Source organism: Aquarana catesbeiana, linkage group LG07, assembly GCF_042186555.1.
Source record: "Aquarana catesbeiana isolate 2022-GZ linkage group LG07, ASM4218655v1, whole genome shotgun sequence".
NCBI lineage: Eukaryota > Metazoa > Chordata > Amphibia > Anura > Ranidae > Aquarana > Aquarana catesbeiana.
In genome coordinates, this window is record NC_133330.1 from 264534293 (window position 1) to 264555082 (window position 20790).

Here is a 20790-nt window from a genome sequence, read left to right on the forward strand (position 1 = left end):
CATGATCATCATATAGTGGGTTAACAACCACTTTAATACTTGTAGTAGAAGGTGACCAACATCTCCTAAACATTCACCGTTTAGGAGATATTCACATTGGATACAGCCTGTGACGTCACTGGTGTTGTGAAGGTCCTGCATGCATGCGCTGGAGTGATGTCATCACAGCACCGGCCGCTCATACAGATGGAGCCCGCGAACCAAGAAAGAAGATCAGGGGAAGATGGAAGCCCTGTCAGCGGTAACAACATGCCAGACGAGGCCTTCACTCTAAGGTAAGTATTTCATAATGTGCTAGTATGCGATGCACATTATGCAATTGCCTTATAGGGGAAAGTGTTTTTTTTTTTTGTTTGTTTTGTTTTTTTTTTGTTACTGCCGCGGTTTGAACCCGCTTTAAAAGAGAAGTATGTTTGTTTTTTTTTTTTGTTTTTTTTATTCATACTTACCTTGGTGGAGGGAGCATCAGACCGATGCTGCAGCTGTCCCCCGCCATCTCTGCACTGAGAACCGAGCTGCCGAACATCACCAATGGCTCGGTTCTCACAGATCCCCGAGAGGAAAGCTGTTGACTGTCAGTCAGCGACTCTCCTCTCTGCTTCTCCATGCTTACTGGAGCGCTGTGCTGTGGAGGGGCAGGGAGAGACTGTCTCAGCGGCATGCTGAGACTGCCATCAATCAAGACAGCTGGCAGATCCAGACTTGGAAGTCGGGATGACGCTGTGCCTCGACTGATGGCAGTGACTTCAGCGGAGAGCGGGCTTCAGACCACTCTCCACTGAAAACGGTCACAGGAGTACAAAACTACTTGCACTCCTGTGACCCATAGGAGAAGTCCAGCCTAAAAAGCTCAGGCTGGACTTCTCCTTTAATTCACTTCATTGGCCAGAATAAATAATTCTCGTCATTGAAATGCATTAACACTCAAGCATTTAGACACGTTTACAGGTGTCAAACGTGTTTTTTTTGTTTTTTTTCTGCCCTAACTCTGCTGCTCCTGGACGCATTGGCAGAGGGTTTTTTTTTCCTGCCTCAAGTCTCCTGCCACGAAACGCTGCTAAGTCTAATGCCCTGTACACACGGTCGGACTTTATAAATATATCGACAGATCCGCGCTTACAGACTGATTTACACCTGCAGCCCCCCTATGTGGGAAGGGGACACCTAAGTGATCCCCCAAAAAAATGAAAATCAGAGTATAGGGAGTGGCGCTGTGTTAAAACTAAGGGTGTGGCTGTAAATTAAACAAGTGCTCAAGTGTATAATATTTAGAAGTGAAAAATTTGTTATGATACGAAACTCCCAAAAAAACAATATATCCCTATTTTAGTGAAAAATCCTTATTTAGTGATAAAGAGAATTTGCTACTGTATGTGCAAAAAATAGCACAAATTTTAACTCGACACCATTATATAACATATATAAATCTTCTAATTAATAAATATAAAGTGACAAGTGCCAAAAGCTGTGGTTATCAAACCATAGTGCATTGGTGTGCAAAAACCATCTACAATAGTAAATCATTAATAATGTGTAAAAACCGCAACTATGTATCAAAGAAAATCCCATGTACTGTTTGTTGCAAAATGTTCATAACAGTAATATAATGTGCCGTGCACCAAAACCCCGTAGAAATCGTGCAAAAAGTTCTTCTTTAGTGGTAAAGAGCCGTGTTGTAATTACTGTCAGTCACCCCCAATGTGGTTGCACTCACCGGAGCACTCCACCCCTACAGGGGTACGAGCATATGATGTTGGTCCTGTCACTCCGGTTGTGTGGGTGCCAGTATCCTTCCACGCGTCCCAATCCTAAAGGCAGCTACTTGCATACAAGGAGGTGGGGACTTCCTGTCCCTTGATGTAGTAAAGGTCCCCACTGGATATCCACTGATCCAATAATGGAGCCATAGAGACCATGGATAAAAAAGTAATTCCTGAAAAAATGTGTTTGTCTTGATATGGAAACAGCTGAACAGCAATGAAAGTCTCTGGTGTGCTCACCATTACTATGCACACCAGAGACTTTCATTGCTGTTCAGCTGTTTCTATATCAAGACAAACACATTTTTTCAGGAATTACTTTTTTATCCATGGTCTCTATGTCTGCTCCATTATTGGATCAGTGGATATCCAGTGGGGACCTTTACTACATCAAGGGACAGGAAGTCCCCACCTCCTTGTATGCAAGTAGCTGCCTTTAGGATTGGGACGCGTGGAAGGATACTGGCACCCACACAACCGGAGTGACAGGACCAACATCATATGCTCGTACCCCTGCAGGGGTGGAGTGCTCCGGTGAGTGCAACCACATTGGGGGTGACTGACAGTAATTACAACACGGCTCTTTACCACTAAAGAAGAACTTTTTGCACGATTTCTACGGGGTTTTGGTGCACGGCACATTATATTACTGTTATGAACATTTTGCAACAAACAGTACATGGGATTTTCTTTGATACATAGTTGCGGTTTTTACACATTATTAATGATTTACTATTGTAGATGGTTTTTGCACACCAATGCACTATGGTTTGATAACCACAGCTTTTGGCACTTGTCACTTTATATTTATTAATTAGAAGATTTATATATGTTATATAATGGTGTTGATTTAAAATTTGTGCTATTTTTTGCACATATATCACTAAATAAGGATTTTTCACTAAAATAGGGATATATTGTTGTTTTTTTGGGAGTTTCGTATCATAACAAAATTTTTCACTTCTAAATATTATACACTTGAGCACTTGTTTAATTTACAGCCACACCCTTAGTTTTAACACAGCGCCACTCCCTATACTCTGATTTTCACGGTCGGACTTTGTTCGGACATTCCGACAACAAAATCCTAGGATTTTTTCCGACGGATGTTGGCTCAAACTTGTCTTGCATACACACGGTCACACAAAGTTGTCGGAAAATCAGATCGTTCTAAACGCGGTGACGTAAAACACGTACGTCGGGACTATAAACGGGGCAGTGGCCAATAGCTTTCATCTCTTTATTTATTCTGAGCATGCGTGGCACTTTGTCCGTCGGATTTGTGTACACACGATCGGAATTTCCAACAACGGATTTTGATGTTGGAAAATTTTATATCCTGCTCTCAAACTTTGTGTGTCGGAAAATCTGATGGAAAATGTGTGATGGAGCCTACACACGGTCGGAATTTCCGACAACAAGGTCCTATCACACATTTTCCGTCGGAAAATCCGACCGTGTGTACGGGGCATTAGTGTGCATGGACACATAAGCTAACAATAAAGGGGCGTTTAGAGGCAGGAAAAAAAAAAAAAAACAGATGCCCCAAACGGCAGTCAAATGGCCCCAGTGACTCACTGCCAGCTATATTGATGCGTACCTTTTGTGGAACACTTGATATCACAGTGCTGACTACCTATATTCCTAGAGGCCAACACTAAGTGGCAACTTCAGTCTGGTTGCTGTCCTCTAGACTTTTCGAATGAATCTCTGTGGGCTGTGTGCTGACAGTTGGAATGTTGCCACATTTACATGAAATGGCTTGCAAGTGAATAAATTGAAGTGTCTATTTCCTTTGCTTAATTCCAGGCAGTTCCTACAAGATCCAAGCTCCCGCTTGTTTTTATTCTAGATACTAAACTCTATTTTTCCATCTTCAGTTTTGATTAAAATTTACAATAAGTGGACACCTTCTCCCAGAGGAACTATAGAGAGGCAAAGTCAACACTGAATTGCCTGTGAATATACAATGAACTACCTGGATACAGATCCCATCTTCGTATCCTTCCTGTCAGAGCTGGGGCCCATCTTAAATGAGAGAATACAGAGTTCCCGAAGGGAGTAATATTTCAAATACATTGTACCAAAATGGTAGTGCTCATTTGCATCTTGGCAAGCATAAGCTATCCAATTATATGAACTATTTTGCATTACCTGCAGCAGCTTTATAAGGCCTGCAAGGTGGTTTAAACGGAGATGCAGAAAAAAAAAAAAAAAAAAGATACATTCATTATTGTTGAAAACAGTTCAAAATTATATTCATCAGTACTGAAAATAAAAATAATAACTTCTCCATCATCAGCCCGTTCTGCCTTTTTATTAGAGCTTTCCTCTGACTCACATGGGAATCAGTGATAGACTGTGAATCGGTGTCTCTTTGTAATTTCCTAGAAATACTTTTTAGTTGTAGAATAGATTAGTCTTGCTGTAAACAGGAAAAGGTCTGCATATGTTGTATTCAGGGTCCGATATTACCTGGCCGATGACTTGTCTTTCCATTGGATGTTGTACTCTATTCTTTGCCTTCCCTATAGGATCAGATGATTACTGCCTCGCCTAAGATGTTACTACCCTCCGGAAGTCAGCTGCTCCCTGGGACTCCCCTCTCTGTCCACCATCAAATACAGTTCCTTCAGCAACAACTGCAGCAGCAACAGCAGCAAACACAAGTGGCTGTGGCTCAGGTGAGATTAGGGAGAGGTAGAAGTGCTTATTATGTGTCAGAAGTCCCTGTGCATAACCTTTACCGGTCTTAACATTTTTCTTTTCACCAGGTACATTTGCTAAAGGACCAGTTGGCTGCTGAGGCGGCTGCCAGGTTGGAGTCTCAGGCCAGAGTACACCAGCTACTGCTGCAGAACAAGGATCTGTTGCAGCACATCTCCCTACTAGTAAAGCAGGTGCAAGAATTGGAGTTCAAGCTGTCTGGAAAAAATGCTAGTATGTATTCACTGAGATATTTGCAGGATGCAGGAACCATTTATATTCTCATTCACTACAAAGATTCATTGTACTGAAATATGGATATCCCCATTTTCACAGGCTTATATACAATAATATTATCATAACACAGTTTGTGGTATTCAAATCATAGAAAAAAAAGTCTTTGTGTTTTAAACTGTGCCAAATAGTTTTTTTACACTTAAGAGTTGTGCAGCTGAACTTCTTAGGGCTCATTTACACTTGCTTTGACTTCAACACACATTAAAGCGCCAACAGCTTCAACATGCTTCGGTGATGCTTTTTTTGAACCTTTAACCACTTCAGCCCCGGAAGAATTTACCCCCTTCCTGACCACAGTACTTTTTGCGATTCGGCACTGCGTCGCTTTAACTGACAATTGGGTGGTCATGCGAAACAAATGTCTTTCTCAGTTTAGGCCGATATGTATTCTTCTACATATTTTTGGTAAAAAAAAATTTGCAATAAGCGTATATTGATTGGTTTGCGTTATACCATCTACAAAATAGGGGATAGATTTATGGCATTTTTTTATTTATTTTTTTTATTAGTAATGGTGGCGATCTGTGATTTTTATCATGATTGCGACATTATGGCAGACACAGCGGACACGTTTGACACTATTTTGGGACTATTGTCGTTTATACAGTGATCAGTGCTATAAAAATGCACTGATTACTGTATAAATGACACTGGCAGGGAAGGGGGTTAAACACTAGGGAGCAATCAAGGGGTTAAGTGTGTCCTAGGGAGTGATTCTAACGGGGGGGGGGCTACCACTGACACGACAGCGATCATTGCTCCCGATGACAGGGAGCAGTAGATCTGTCATGTCACTAGGCAGAATGGGGAAATGCATTGTTTACATAGGCATATCCCCGTTCTGCCACTCCCTGACACAGTCGCGGGACACTGGAGGACATCGAGTCTGCGGGCATGGTCACGGAGTACGCAGCGGGCGCGCTCATGCCCACAAGGCCGTGTCCTAAAGGGGATGTACCTGTTCGCCCATTTACGCAGGCGTGCCATTGTGCTGACGTATATCATCGTGCACTGGTCAGCAAGCGGTTAATGGAGCTTGGCAGGCTCAGTAGTATCCTCACTCAGCAGAACCCCAGCTCATTAGTAGCCCTGTTCAGCATTGGTCGCCCTTTTCAGCAAATCCCCAGCTTATTATACCCTTGCTGATCCTCCTCTCTATCTCTGGTCTCCGCTTACCTCCCGCTATATTGCTCCCATGCTGCGCCCCATGTGTGACATTGCTAGTTTCTCCTGCCTTGGTCTTCCATCTCTGCTGATCCCCTGGTTTGCTGATCCTCCTCCTCACTGGTCCCCGCTCACCTTCTGCTATAGCGTTTTCATGTTGCACACCATGTATGACATCTGCTAGTTGCACCACTCTAGTCTGGACCCTGCTCTCCTTCCTGCTGCTCCACGCTGCACATCAGATGTGAAATCTGCACCAGACACTCCCAGAATATAACAAATTCTATATGGACCCTCTGCACGCTGCTATACACCCTTTCCAGCAAACTATGCAATGAAAAATAGGGATTTTTAGTTCACATATATTGCAATACATGCTTAAGCTGACCAACTGCATCAAAGTAATCCCTCTTATGGCCAGTCCTACACTGCTTTGCCACTGCAAATGCTACGGTGGACACCATGCCAACCTGGGGCATAAAGACTCCCAGAATATATAAACGTGAACTGGAGTGACTGCTGTTAACGTCTTTCTGGTTCGCTTGTTGGTCTCCCGGTGCATACTGAGATCTCTTACCTGCAATACCTCCAGAGCGAAGCTAAAGCAAGCTTTGTCATAGACATCTTTGGAGGCTTTGAAGATGCGCTGAAGCACTAAGAGAGTGACATGGTATATAATTAAAGCAAAGCAAACAATGTGTGAACAGAACTGTAAGCTTACCATTTTATTTAGTGACAGGCACTTTGATTGGCATTCAGAGTGCTTTAAAAAAGCATGTCCAATGCCACATTTTGAAGTGATTGTAAACAAGCCTTTAATGAATTTGTTCCCCCAATCTAGGTATTTGATTCGAAGCTGGGGAGATTAAAACCTCAAGAATTACCGTATTTATCAGCATATAACACGCACAGGCGTATAACACGCACATTCATTTTAAGAGGGAAGTTTCAGGAAAATAATTAAATTTTAAATAAGGAACTTTGAAGCAAAATAAGGATCAGTGCCCATCTGCAGCCTCACCGTTGCCATCAATGCAGCCTGATCAATGCCCATCTGCAGCCTCACAAGTGCCATCAATGCAGCCTCATCAGTCAACATCAACGCAGCCTCACCATTGCCATCAATGCAGCAGCCTCAACATTGCCATCAGTGCAGCCTGATTGATGCCAATCTGCAGCCCAGAGGTGACAGGGAGGGGGGCGGGACGAGCGCCGTCAGATTACATACAGTGAGAATCTCCTATGATAAACAGAACAGTGGTCCAATGCCGGACCAGGAGACGGGACTTCCTATTACAAAGGCCGCAAAATAAACAGGAGATTCTCACTGTATGTAATTTGACGGTGCTCATCCCGCCCCCCTCCCTGTCTCCTCCGAGGCAGCTAAAATTGAAGTATCACGCACACACTATTTGCGCCTGGTTTTCAGGGTGAAAAAGTGAGTGTTATACGCCAATAAATACAGTACTCAAAAAAAAAAAAATTAAGTCAGCAGCTACAAATACTGCAGCTGCTGACTTTTAATTGGACACTTACCTATCCCTGGGTCCAGCGATGCGGGGGATCGAAGCCCCGCTCGTCCCCCCCCTCCGCTCGTTGGCGCCGGCATTTCAACTGTGGGTGCCGGGCTGTGACTTCACAGCCTGGCATGCGCGAGCGGCGCCGCGCGCCGTGATTGGCCGCTCAATCACCTGGGACCTCTATTGGGTCCCAGATGATTGACAGGAGGGAGGGAGCAGAGCGGAGCCCTTCCTGTGCCTGGGGGAAGTGATGTCACCAGCCCAGGCAAAGGAACAGGCAGACTACGAGGGACCACCTAGCAACAGGCATTTAGACGTAAGTGAAAAAAAAAAAAATATCCAAATGTTTTTTTGTTTTTTTTTTTAGAATTTTTACAGGTATTTTTGTTTTTTGGGTGGAACCCCACTTTAAATCCCTCTTGGATATTTTTCCAGACTTTTTTGGTTACAGCATGTACAGTGGTGTCATCGGGTTATGTTGGGGCTCGTTGACTCTTGCGGTTGCTAAAAATAGGTGGTTGACCAGCAGTTTTATCACCCCGTACTGCTCCCTCCTCCAGGCTGTAAAGGCAGCTAGATAGGGTTGTACACATGCCATGGCCACAACCCTTTGCTTTCAGGAATTCAAAAATGATACCTGATATAATTTACAAAAGCACCACAGGTGTAAACTAAGGCTAGGTTCACATACACTATATTACCAAAAATATTGGGACGCCTGCCTTTACACGCACATGAACTTTGATGGCATCCCAGTCTTAGTTTGCAGGGTTCAATATTGAGTTGGCCCACATTTCCAGAAGCGCGTTTGTGAGGTCAGGCACTGATGGTGGATGAGAAGGCCTGGCTCGCAGTCTCCACTAATTCACCCAAAAGGTATTCTATCGGGTTGAGGTCAGGACTGTGCAATCCAGTCAAGTGCCTCCACCCCAAACTCGCTTATCCATGTCTTTATGGACCTTGCTTTGTGCACTGGTGCCAAGTCATCTTGGAACAAGAAGGGGCCATCCCAAAACTGTTCCCCCAAAGTTGGGAGCATAAAATTGGCCAAAATGTCTTGGTATGCTGACGCCTTCCAGGGTTTTCTTCACTGGAATGAAGGGGCCAAGCCCAACCCCTGAAAAACAACCCCACACAATAATCCCCCTTCCACCAAATGATTTGGATCAGTGCACAAAGCAAGGTCCATAAAGACATGGATGAGGGAGTTTGGGGTGGAGAAACTTGACTGGCCTGCACAGAGTCCTGACCTCAACCCGAGAGAACACCTTTGGGATGAATTAGAGCGGAGACTGCAAGCCAGGCTTTCACGTCCACATCAGTGCCTGACCTCACAAATGCGCTTCTGGAAGAATGGTCAAACATTTCCATAGACACACCGACACCTTGTGGACAGTCTTCCCAGAAGAGTTGAAGCTGTTAAAGGTGCAAAGGGTGGGCCAACTCGACATTGAACCGTACGGACTAAGACTGGGATGCCATTATAGTTCAAAGGCAGGTGTCCCAATACTTTTGGAATAGAATATATGTGCAGTGCATTTGAGCCCACATGTCACATGTACAGCATCCCATTCATTTGAATTGGCTTTTGAACCTACCAGAAGTGCAGAGAAAGAAGTCCATTCTTCTTTTTTTTTTTTTTTTTTTTTTTTAAATCACGCCCCACCGAGTTGCATGGTCAACGCTTGGAATCTCCATTAGGAATTAATGGTGCCCCTGTGCATCTGCTATAAGAGCAGTACGTTTTGCCTACAGGTTCTCAACCCACGCAAGTGTAAATCTAGCGTAAGCCTTACTGTTTGTATGAAAAAGTAGATAATATTTGATGGGTTGTATTGTCTGAGTGGTGATTTTCTTGCATTCTGTCTTTTGCAGTGGGATCTCAGGACAGTCTCCTGGAAATTACTTTCCGTCCCAGTGTCCTGTCGGTGATTTGTGACGCAACAACACCTCAGCCTGATGATTTACCCCCACTGACAGATCCTGATTCTTCATTTCAGCTGGGTAGCCCCTTAGGTAGGACAGACTGCCTAGTGAAGGTGCAGTGTTATCGCTTTGTGTCTGGTGAGGGGGAGGGATCAGGGGAACTGCTGGGTAGTCTGGAGTTGTATAGATTCAGAGAGTCTGGCATAGCATCTGAATATGAGTCCAACACAGATGAGAGTGAGGAAAGGGAGTCGTGGCAGGATGATGGCGGAAGGCTGGCACACGTGTTACATAGAGACATGCTGGGAGACAGTCTGGACGATGAGATTGCTGTGTGAACCAGTGAAGGGTTTGTGGCATACAGCGATTCTCAAGTTATATATTTGTGATAATAAGGGAGTATGCACTGTTCTACCCTATATGTTCATAGTACCAGCATAACTGGGCACCTGGTACTGTTGGACATATTAAATATTGCTAAGACCAGAAGGCAGTAACCTATAACAAGCAATCGGTGGTAATCTACCATTGCTCTGGTCAGCCTAAACCAGTGCTTACCAAACCTTTCTTCAGGTCATGTTTTCCCAGACTTGCTCATTAAAGTAGTTGTAAACCTCAGACATGAAATATGAACAAAGCATATCCCTCTATAGTGTATACTTGTCTCAATCCTGAGCACTAATAATCATTCCTGTCAGTTGCCTTGTTCCTCTGCTATAAGCATGAGCCACTTCTGATGCATTTTCCTGACACCAAGATGAAAATGGTGACAGAGGAGGGCACAGCCTGTGATTGACAGCCTAAGGTCTGTCCATGTGAAGAGGGGTGTGTCCCTTCCCTCCAATCATTTTTCAGAGCTCTCCTCTGATGTACCTTCAGCTCTTTGCACCTCTGCTTTTCAGCGCTGAGAGATCCTGTGTAAATTCTGCACTTTGAATGGATGTAGGGGAAAGACAAGTGTAGATAAACAGGTATAACTTATGTAGTAGGATTTGCTTCACCTGAGGACAGTCACTTCACTGGGTATATGAGAAGGTTCACAACCACTTTAATAATCTAAGCAGAAAAGAAGACCTGTAATCATTATACATGTAATTCCATGAAAAGATCAGGAAAAACATGAGCTGTATTCCCATAGGGCAGGTCTGAGAAGCCCTGATCTAAGCCAGGCGAAGGTGTAATATGGGTTACTGCACTTTGCACATTGTCATTGTTCCTTGCACTGATGTATTAAAAAAAGCCTTTATGTGGGTTCCAACAATGACAGTTGGCTGGTTTTGTACATACTGGTGATATCATGTCCAGGACAGATGTATAGTATATATTTTCTGTAAAAAAATAGTATGAAGGTACTAGGAAGCTTTGCACTTAGGTTAATTTTGGAGATTTTATCTCAGTCCAGGTGTCCAAATGTTGCATTGGAGATGCACTACAGTGAGTGGCTTTTTGTCAGCATTTTTTACTTTTTTTGTTATGTAGATCAGGGGTGCCCAACCAGTGGCCTGGGGGCCACATGTCGCCCGAGGAGCCCTCTGGTGTGGCCTGCTACCTCACGGGTTGCCGACCTGCCATCCCAGAGCATCAGTGTTGTGAATGAGGCTGGCAGTAGAGGAAGCCAGCGGTTGCGGTGCAGAGCCCCATAAGCTGATGCTTCCTGTATAGTGCCAACTCCTGTCTATTTACCATAGATTATAAATTAAGAATCTGCATTTCCATTTTATAACTAACACATTACAGGAAAAAAGCTGCCGCATTACAGAGACTGCTGTATGTTATAAGAAATCGCTTAGTTAAAGCTATTTAACTGCCTACAGTTACTGCCACACCGTTACAGAATGACATTGTCAGCTACAGAAGGGGTCTACCAAAGATTGCCAGATTACAGAGAAGTGACAGGGAAGTCTTCTTTTTCATTAATCCTTTTTAGTGTGCACTGGGTTATACTTTTCTAGACTTTTCATGTAGAGCTGCATAGTAAAGCTTGTAGGGGGTAGACCTTAATGAAATTATGCTTGTGTTGGCAGTAGACCTTAGTGGAATTATGCATTTGTTAGGGCAATACCTTAGTGAAATTGTTTGTGTTGGGGGTAGGCCTTAAGCGGGCCATAGATGGATCAAATCTCGGCCGTTTCGGCAGGGATCAGCCTAGATTCGATCCATGTATGAGCAGGCTGATTGTACCCGGATATTTAACATGCGATTTACTGCTGGGGGCTATAGCCCCCCCAGCAGTAACCATTGTGTTCTGCTGGCCGGGAAGGCTCCCGGCCAGCAGAACACAATAGCTCTATGGGAGGGATTACCCCATCAACAATGACTGTGTTGATGGGGGAATCTAGCAATTTTCTTTCCTTCCACATTGCATAATCTATGGGCTGCTTTAGTTGAATTCTATTTGTGTTGGGGAAGAATTTAGTGGAATTATATTTGTGTTGGTAGTTGAACTTGATGGAATTATATTTGTGTTGGGGGAGGGGAAACTTGGTGGTATTATGATTGTGTTGGGGGTAGACCTTGGTGGAATAATGTATGTGTTTGGGAGTAGATCTTCATGGAATTATGCTTATGTTGGGGTAGATCTTAGTAGAATTATTCCTATGAAGGAGTAGATCTTGGTAGAATTATTTTTGTGTAGGGTTAAACTTTAGGAGAATTATGCTTGTGTTGGGGTAGACCTTAGTGAAATTAGGATTTTGTTGGTGTGGTACTTAATGGAATTATGCTTATGTTGGGGGTAGACTTTAGTGAAATGATGCTTGTGTTTGGGGTAGAGATTAGTGGAATTACCCTTTCTTATGCCTCCCCTGCACTGAGTCTTGTGCTCCCCTCTGTACCTGCTCCCAGAACCGATCTACACTCAAAGTAGTAATAATTACCACATACTCGACGCACACTGCAAAAAAAAAGAGGGCAATTGTATAGAGACCTATACTGCAACCCAACTTGTGGTCTAATTACTTACTGTATGTCTAGCTGGCATACACCTTCTCAACATGTTGGGTAGCCCAATGTTACTGACCTGGTGTAAGAAGTAATTACTGTTCATTTTTGTGTTTGTGTTTGCAGGCAAAAAGAATAAATACATTACTTTGCAATCTGACCATAATGTTTTTCATGCCGTATCACAAATGTCCTGATTTTGGGAATTTTAGCCTAACGCCCAAATTGCACAAAGTGCAATTGGCGTGGTCATACTTTAACAGCTGTAATCCATATCTCATTGGATATCGCAAAGTTGTTTTTTTGCCCTTTTTTATATCAGAAAGTTGATTTGCCTTAACTACTTCAGCCCCGGAAGGATTTGCCCCCTTCCTGACCAGGCCATTTCTTTGTGATTCGGTACTGCGTCGCTTTAACTGACAATTGCGTGGTCGTGCGACACTATATCCAAACAAAATTTATGTCCTTTTTTTCCCCACAAATAGAGCTTTCTTTTGGTGGTATGTCATCACCTCTGTGGTTTTTATTTTTTGCTCTATAAACAAAAAATGAGCGACAATTTTGAAAAAAACACAATAATTTTTAGTTTTTGCTATAAATATCCCAAAAAAAAAAAAAAAATTTCCTGAGTTTAGGGCGATATGTATTCTTCTACATATTTTTGGTAAAAAAAAAATCGCAATAAGCGTATATTGATTGGTTTGCGCAAAAGTTATAGCATCTACAAAATAGGGGATCGGACACTTTTGACACTATTTTGGAACCACTGACAATCATACAACGATCAAAGCTAAAAATAGCCATTGATTACTGTATAATAAATGTCATTGGCAGGGAAGGGAGTAACACTAGGGGTCGATCAAGGGGTTAACTGTGTCCCCTGGGTGTGTTCTAACTGTAGTGGGGATAGGACTGACTGGGGGAGGAGTGAGATCGGTGTTCATACTTAGTATGAACACACGATCTCTCTCCTCTACCTTGAGAGAACACACAGATTCCGGTTCTCGCTCCGTCATGAACGATCGCAGATGCCTGGCGGTCATCGCGCCCACCGGGCACGCGCATCGGCTCTGGGGACACGCACCGGGCGTGTGTGCTCGGCTGCTGTAACTTCTTAAAGGAGCGACGTACAGCTACGGCGATTTGCCGAGCCAACCTGCCGCAGTATAACTGCAGCGGCTGGTCGGCTAGTGGTTAATCTGCCACATCAGTCAACCTTGTATTATTTACTTGTGTTTCACCAAGACCAGAGAAGTGTTGAACACCTTTTTTATGTGTAGCTTTATGTTGCTCGTATGAAACAGACTAGCAACTCAGTCTATATTTACATCTAAAACCTCCTATCCATAGATTTATATACTGATTAACAACAAGTGATTCATTTCTCGGCTGTGCTGGGGGGGGCAGATGTTGCATTCGATTTTACTAGGCTTAGCGTTACTGAGCTGCACTGAGGATGGAGTGTCCGGCATGAACTCGCCTTAGTGCTGCCCACCACAGTGCCTCCATGAATGCTGCCTCAGCCTCACCACCCTGACTAGGGCAGATGGATGTGATTACATAATATACTGTATTAAAGGAGTATAGTTAGCAGTAATAGATTTTGTTTCTAGTAGGACAGTACAAAAAAATCTCTGCACACTTACCAGGGAGTCAGCCAGAAATTGTCGTGTTCAAGAAACCAGTTTAATGCCCCGTACACACGGTCGGACTTTGTTCGGACATTCCGACAACAAAATCCTAGGATTTTTTCCGACGGATGTTGGCTCAAACTTGTCTTGCATACACACGGTCACACAAAGTTGTCAGAAAGTCCGATCGTTCTGAACACGGTGACGTAAAACACGTACGTCGGGACTATAAACGGGGCAGTGGCCAATAGCTTTCATCTCTTTATTTATTCTGAGCATGCGTGGCACTTTGTCCGTCGGATTTGTGTACACACGATCGGAATTTCCGACAACGAATTTTGTTGTCGGAAAATTTTATCTCCTGCTCTCCAACTTTGTGTGTCGGAAAATCCGATGGAAAATGTCCGATGGAGCCCACACACGGTCGGAATTTCCGACAACACGCTCCGATCGGACATTTTCCATTGGAAAATCCGACTGTGTGTACGGGGCATAAGATGATTTGAGCTTTGTGACATGGTGCATTATCCTGCTGGAAGGAGCCATCAGAAGATGGGTACAATGTAGTCATAAAGGGATGGACATGGTCAGCAACAATATGCCGTGGCGTTTAAACGATGCTCAGGTACTGAGGGGCCCAAAGTGTGCCAAGAAATTTATCCCCCAAACCATTACACCACCACCACCGGTCTGAACCGTTGATACAAGGCAGGATTGTTCCATGATTTTATGTTGTTTGCGCCAAATTCTGAGCCTACCATCTGAACGTTGCAGCTGAAATCGAGACTCATCAGACCAGGCAACGTTTTTTCAATCTTTTGTTGTCCACTTTTGGTGAGCCTGTGTGAATTGTAGCCTCAGTTTCCTGTTCTTAGCTGACAGGAGTGGCACCCGGTGTGGTCTACTGCTGCTGTAGCCCATCTGCTTCAAGGTTCAATGTGTTGTGCATTAGGAGATGGTATTCTGCATACCTTGGTTGTAATGAGTGGTTATTTGAGTTACTGTTGCCTTTCTACCATCTCGAACCAGTCTGCCCATTCTACTCTGACTTCTGATATCAACAAGGCATTTTTGTCCACACAACTGCCACTCACCGGATATTTTCTCTTTTTCAGACCATTCTCTGTAAACCCCAGAGATGGTTGTGTGAAAACAACAGTTTTTGAAATACCGAGACCAGGCCGTCTGGCAGCAACAACCATGCCACGTTCAAAGTCACTTAAATCCTCTTTCTTCCCAGTCTGATGCTCAGTTTGAACTTCAGCAAGTTGTCTTCACTACTAAGGATGAACTCAGGCGTGTTCACAAGTCCACATGCCCGCGCCCGCCAGGAAGCTGACACTCCGCAGTACTAATCATAGGTAGTGAGACATTTCCCGATCTGTGCAACCGTGAACACACCTGAGCTCATCCTTATTCACTACATATAGATGCCTAAATGCATTGAGTTGCTGCCGTGTGATTGGCTGATTAGCAAATTGTGTTACCAAGCAATTGAACAGGTGTACCTAATAAAGTGGCCGGTGAGTGTATGTAGCAAAGAACAGAGATGAGGTCTGTCTTTTAGGTATCCTCATCCTTAAGACTCCATTCACACAGGGGCAACACGACTTGCAGGTCGCCTCAGCGAGGCGACCTGCAAACGAATGCCCGGGCGACTTGCAAAACGACTTCTGCATAGAAGTCTATGCAAGTCGCCCCAAGTCGCCCCCGAAGTCGTACAGGAACCTTTTTCTAAGTCGGAGCGACTTGCGTCGCTCCCCTTAGAACGGCTCCATAGTACAGAACGGGAGGCGACTTGTCAGGCGACTAGGTCGCCTGACAAGTCGTCCCTGTGTGAATGGGGTCTAAAAGGTGTAGGGACACACCCGAAGCCTGTACTCGCCAAATAACTTTTTAAGGAACCAGTGACTTTATATAGAACCATGCCTGTACCTTGCTTGATGTTGGGTCTTTATATTGGGAAGGCCTCTTCCACCTGAGGATTTGGGTAAAACAAGAGTGGTTGTGGAAAATGTTTGGAAAATGTACCCCAGTGGGACAGTTGACATTGTTTAGATACCCTCCAGAAATCTTTTTCAGTCCCAATATGTTGATACTTGCAAGCCAGGAATATTACTTGCTAACTTGCATTGTGTTTTATGAAAGAAAAGTAGATATCATCCAGAATGTGTTGATCACCAAGTACCTATAACATACCATAGCTTATGACTAGCTGTTGCCAACAAAAAGAAGTTATGTTTGAGGTGATATACAGTATATCACAAGGTGGTAGAGAGGCAAGTAGGGCTTCGGTTTTGTAGTAAATAAACATTCATAAAAATATATAGCAGGGCCAGGGGCACGCTTTTTGGTGCCATTTTGAACTCATAAGGTTGTCCATAGGATTGCATTGGCTGTGACTTTGGTAGTGTAGGACCTTTTATAGAGTGATAAGACTTGTGAATGATATTTGGACCCTGGTCTGGATGTTTAACATGGCTTGAAGGAGTATTGATATACTTGTTGATAAAGGTCTGTTTGACATCAACTGACAGAAGGCACATTGGGGCATACCTCCTGCCAGGGACACAATCCTCTTTATTCCCGCTAAACAAGTACATAGAACTGCAGTCTTCATGATCATTTATATTGGGTCAGGGATCTTATTCATACACACTGGCTGTATTGGATGGGGAAAAATTTTAGCCTCAAAACAAAGTATGGACCTGAATGTATAAAATAGTTTTAAAGCTGTATTTCAAGCAAATAACTGAATACACAAATTAAATGCATATATAGAAGCTGTTTTACCTGCCAAAGGATTTGTATTTCTGTCTATCCAGTACTGGGATTTAGCTATGAGTAAGCACTTGGTATAAGTGTGAAACGCTTGAGCTGTTGTTCTGTACCACTCTGCTTTGGTGTCCTGTATATTTTGTGATCCCGGTTTACAAATAAAGGCATAAGAAACTTCTATCAGTGTGCGGCTGTCCAGAACTTTCCCACTGGGGTTCACACTGTAAACTCTGAAAGGACAGTAGACCTGTTTTTGTTTTCTCTGCTGTACTTTAGTACCAAAAGTCTTGTCCCTCCCCCAGCTCATGACTGTACAGTGAAAAGAGAAGCAGCAGACTAATGAGTTCATCTGCTTGCTCTCTTCTCCTATCAGCATGCTCTTTGTTAGTACATGAGTGCTGCAGCACAACATTGGCTCCTTGTGCTGCTTCTTCCTCTCCCAGTCCTGGTGTACAGGACTGCAAGAAGTTAGTCAAATTCAAGGACTTTATCTGCTTGTATTTCAAAAAGTACATTTAATGATTTATAAATGAATTACGAGCTGAAGTAATTTGTGTCTTATATATTTGCCTAGAGTTCAGCTTTAAGCACAAAGTTTCTATGCCACTTCACACACCTGGGTATGTCAGTCCATACTTCAGGTTGGATGAATAATCATTTTGACTAGCGTTGCAGTGATACTGGTATTGGTGCCGATACTAAGAATTTGCACGGGTACTTGTACCATGTAAATGCTCCGATACCTTCAAGCAGGCCCAGGCTGGCATGCAAGGCAGGGCCGTCTTTACCCTCAGGGTAGTAGATGGTGATCAGTTGTCAGGTTGTAGAGAGACGGGGGGCTGGCAGAGGGGTAGTGCCATGGATGGAGGTGTGCGTCGGGGATAACGGTGCCAATTCCTGGTCAGTGCGGTGTACAGTGGATATCGGTGGTCAGTACTCTGCTTGGCTCTCGGTGACTGACGTGGAGCGACAGATCAGAAGTGAATGGGGCGGGGTACTGGCTGTGTTTGTGTCACCGAGTCCCTCCCATGCATTCCGGGCCATGGGTCTCTCCCTCTTGGTGTTGGCTCACCCCCCAGCCAAGCATATGTCCTTCAGGAAGAGAACAGGCTCTGCTGCCACCCAAATCATGAGTACCAGCTCCCTGCCCAGCTCTCCCAGCTCTGATCAGTACACAGGGCTCTGATCTTGGGTTCCTCTGACCGTTCCAGGCTGTCCGGGGTCCCCTCCGACACTGTCCTCTGCCCTTTACTCCATTCCTGGCCCTGTGAAGAAGCCCTCTCTCTTCCTGCACCTCCCATCTACCCTGCACCGCTCAACCCATACTGAGCTACTATAATAATTTTTCGTTTGTCTGAAAAAACTATCACATGACACTAAAAATAGGTATCTTAATTGATATCAGCGAGTACTTGAGAAAAAATATTGTTACTCGGTCTTAAAAAACTGGTATCAGTGCATCCCTAATTTTGACCCCATAGTCCACCATGCTAGTAAAAAGATTCATCCTGCTTAGAATTTAAGCTTTATTTTAGATGGTGGAATACTGTTAAATGGCCAAGAACATAACCCATATTTGGGCCTATCACACTAAGTCAAGGAGAGGTGCAGGCATGTGTAAGCCAAAGTTCAGCTTTGTGTGTAGGTTTACAGGGTCTTGCCAGGTGCCAGCAGTCTTTTTGAGGTTGGGTATTTGGTATAAAGTGTAGAAGACTGGTATCAAACTTGGAGATAGTCAAAGTGCCTAACTATCTGTGAACCTAAAGCTGAAAAGGAAGACCCCTAACTTGTATGTTTTTAGGTCTATTCTTGTTATTACTGTTTTGGCATGGAGAATGTGCTTTTAAAGACCATATGCTGTCAAGGCTGACAGCTGGGAATCAAGTTTCTAAGTTTAGATACCATGTCACCCAATGTATATTTTGTTGCTTTTTGCAACAGGTAGATTCAAGCCTCTGTCATCAGTCTAGATTGGCTCTTGTGGGTAAGTGTAATGTAGGTCCTTGTCCGATTACGTTTGGTAAAGAGGATCTTGCCAGCCCCGTCACAGATGACCTGGAGTCTGTTTTCTGGAAACTGGAGAATCTCCTTCGAAGCAGTGGTGAGATTCTGGTGGTCCTACCACCATCTTGGATTGATTAGGAGTTGCCCATGTTGAAGCCTCATCCTTCATAGCCATGTCATGTCTCTGCATGTTTTTAATAAATCTTCATTTTGCATATTCTCTCGCGTAATAAGCTGAATAAGCAATACTTTGGCCTAAAATCATATTTGCGTGTACATAGTTATATGTGACAGTCCTTACATGTGTACATACTCAATGTTAGACTTAGAAATTCATATATATGTTTATATGTAGACAGTTCTAAAGGTATGTATATTTTTGCACTTTTTTTTTTTTTTTTTTTTCTTTTTTTAGATATCACTGGTATGTACAAAGATCTAAACTGTCTAGTAACCACACTAAATATGTAAAAGCTGTTCTTATGTTCAGAGAATTGGCCTAAAGCACAGCAGTGATGGCAATCCTTGGCACCCTAAATGTTTTGGAACGACATTTCCCATAATACTCAACTACAGTTGAGTGCATGAGCATCATGGGAAATGTAGTTCCAAAACATCTGGGGTGCCAAGGTTCACCATCACTGGCCTACAGTCTCCAAAAGATTCAACTTTTCTTCTGTTTTAGGCTTTGTTTGCTACATATTGTATCATAGCTAGTGGTCACAAACAGATTTACACAGCACCAGGATCTCTATTTTGAATATTAGATGCTTTGCTTACCATATTAACAGGAAGGTCGAAGCTTGCAAGTTTTTTTATTGAAAGCTCATCTTTTGGGGTTCCAAAAAAGTTTTGCAGCTCTAACATATACACCCACCTCAATGGTACACCAGCACTTCTAGGTCCAAGCAAACCTTTCCCAAGCAGGGTCGTAAAAGCAAGTGCCCAAACCAGTCAAGATGCATCAAAATGGAACTATTCCGTTGGACTTGGACTTAGTTTAAGGGCCACTATTTAAATAATGCAATCGTTACATCTTTGATCTGTGTGTTAGTCTCCATATCTTTACACACATAATTACTTAGTTAATAACACTGGGGGCCAAAAGTATTTTCCTGAAGACATTTTCGCACTGGTGCCATTTATGCGTTTCTAAATAGAAGAGGGATCAGTTCTCTGAGTAGTGATTATGCCTTCCCCTCCTTCTGTTGGCACTTCTCTACATCACCAGCAAGAGGCGCTATCTGCTCTTAATGTTTACTTGATTATGATGGCAAAATGATAAACAATCTGAATTTATGTGAATAGAAGTGTAGCTGTTCAAACTTTGCTGGCCAGTTTAGTTTGTCACTTTATATTACTTTACGTTTGTTATGTTTATGCGTATTTTAAAACTCATCTTCACAGCCTTAGAGGCATTCAAAGAGTTACTAAAGCAGCTTTGTACATTACGTCTATATTAACGTGCAATTAATCTTCAGTGAATGTGTTCATTATGATGTTGTGTTAGTGTGTAATTTAAAGAATTTGTATGGGGAACATATAAAAGTAGCTTAATTTTGACATATTTAGCATCAGCGCAAAAAGCAAATGGTGTGCTTGGACTTTCAAGTAGCCAATTACAATGTGGCCTCCAGTTGTTTTAAGATGGACTGATAAATGAAATGTTTGTGATAGGCTATAGGTTCTTGCACATAATTGCAATCGACGCATTTATTAAATGCAAGGTCACGCAAATAATCAGGTTGCTTTTCATCGCCTGTCCTTTACTGCCCTCTGGTGGTGAAGATACAAATAGTGTCATGTTTGTGCTGGTAATTCCTTCAATGCTGAAATTCCTTGTCTGTATTAAGTGCACTTACCTTTTCTTTGTTCTATGATAATAAATCTTATATTTCTAACATTCTCCTCTGTCTCTGAATTATTTCTCAGACTTCTATCCTTTCTTTACTTTTACTTTCTTTACTCTCTCTGTTCTTTCCACATACAAATGCTTTAATGAGCAGTAATCACAACGTGAATATATTTCTGTAAGACATTACACAGTGCAAAAAAATCAAGGGC

At 43.2% G+C, this 20790-nt stretch overlaps 1 protein-coding gene across 2 annotated transcripts in view; it reads left to right on the plus strand.

Moving 5' to 3' along the window:
* The window catches only part of LOC141103561 (carboxyl-terminal PDZ ligand of neuronal nitric oxide synthase protein-like), a 184318-nt gene that overhangs the window by 131116 nt on the left and 32412 nt on the right, over nucleotides 1-20790 (plus strand). The window contains exons 8-10 of one of the 2 annotated variants that reach the window (XM_073593283.1): nucleotides 4295-4444; nucleotides 4535-4700; nucleotides 9323-9463. In XM_073593283.1, coding sequence (XP_073449384.1) covers nucleotides 4295-4444; nucleotides 4535-4700; nucleotides 9323-9463 — 457 coding nt within the window. Of the gene's footprint in view, nucleotides 1-4294; nucleotides 4445-4534; nucleotides 4701-9322; nucleotides 20628-20790 lie in introns of those variants that run through there. The other variant, XM_073593284.1, reaches the window with a different exon arrangement.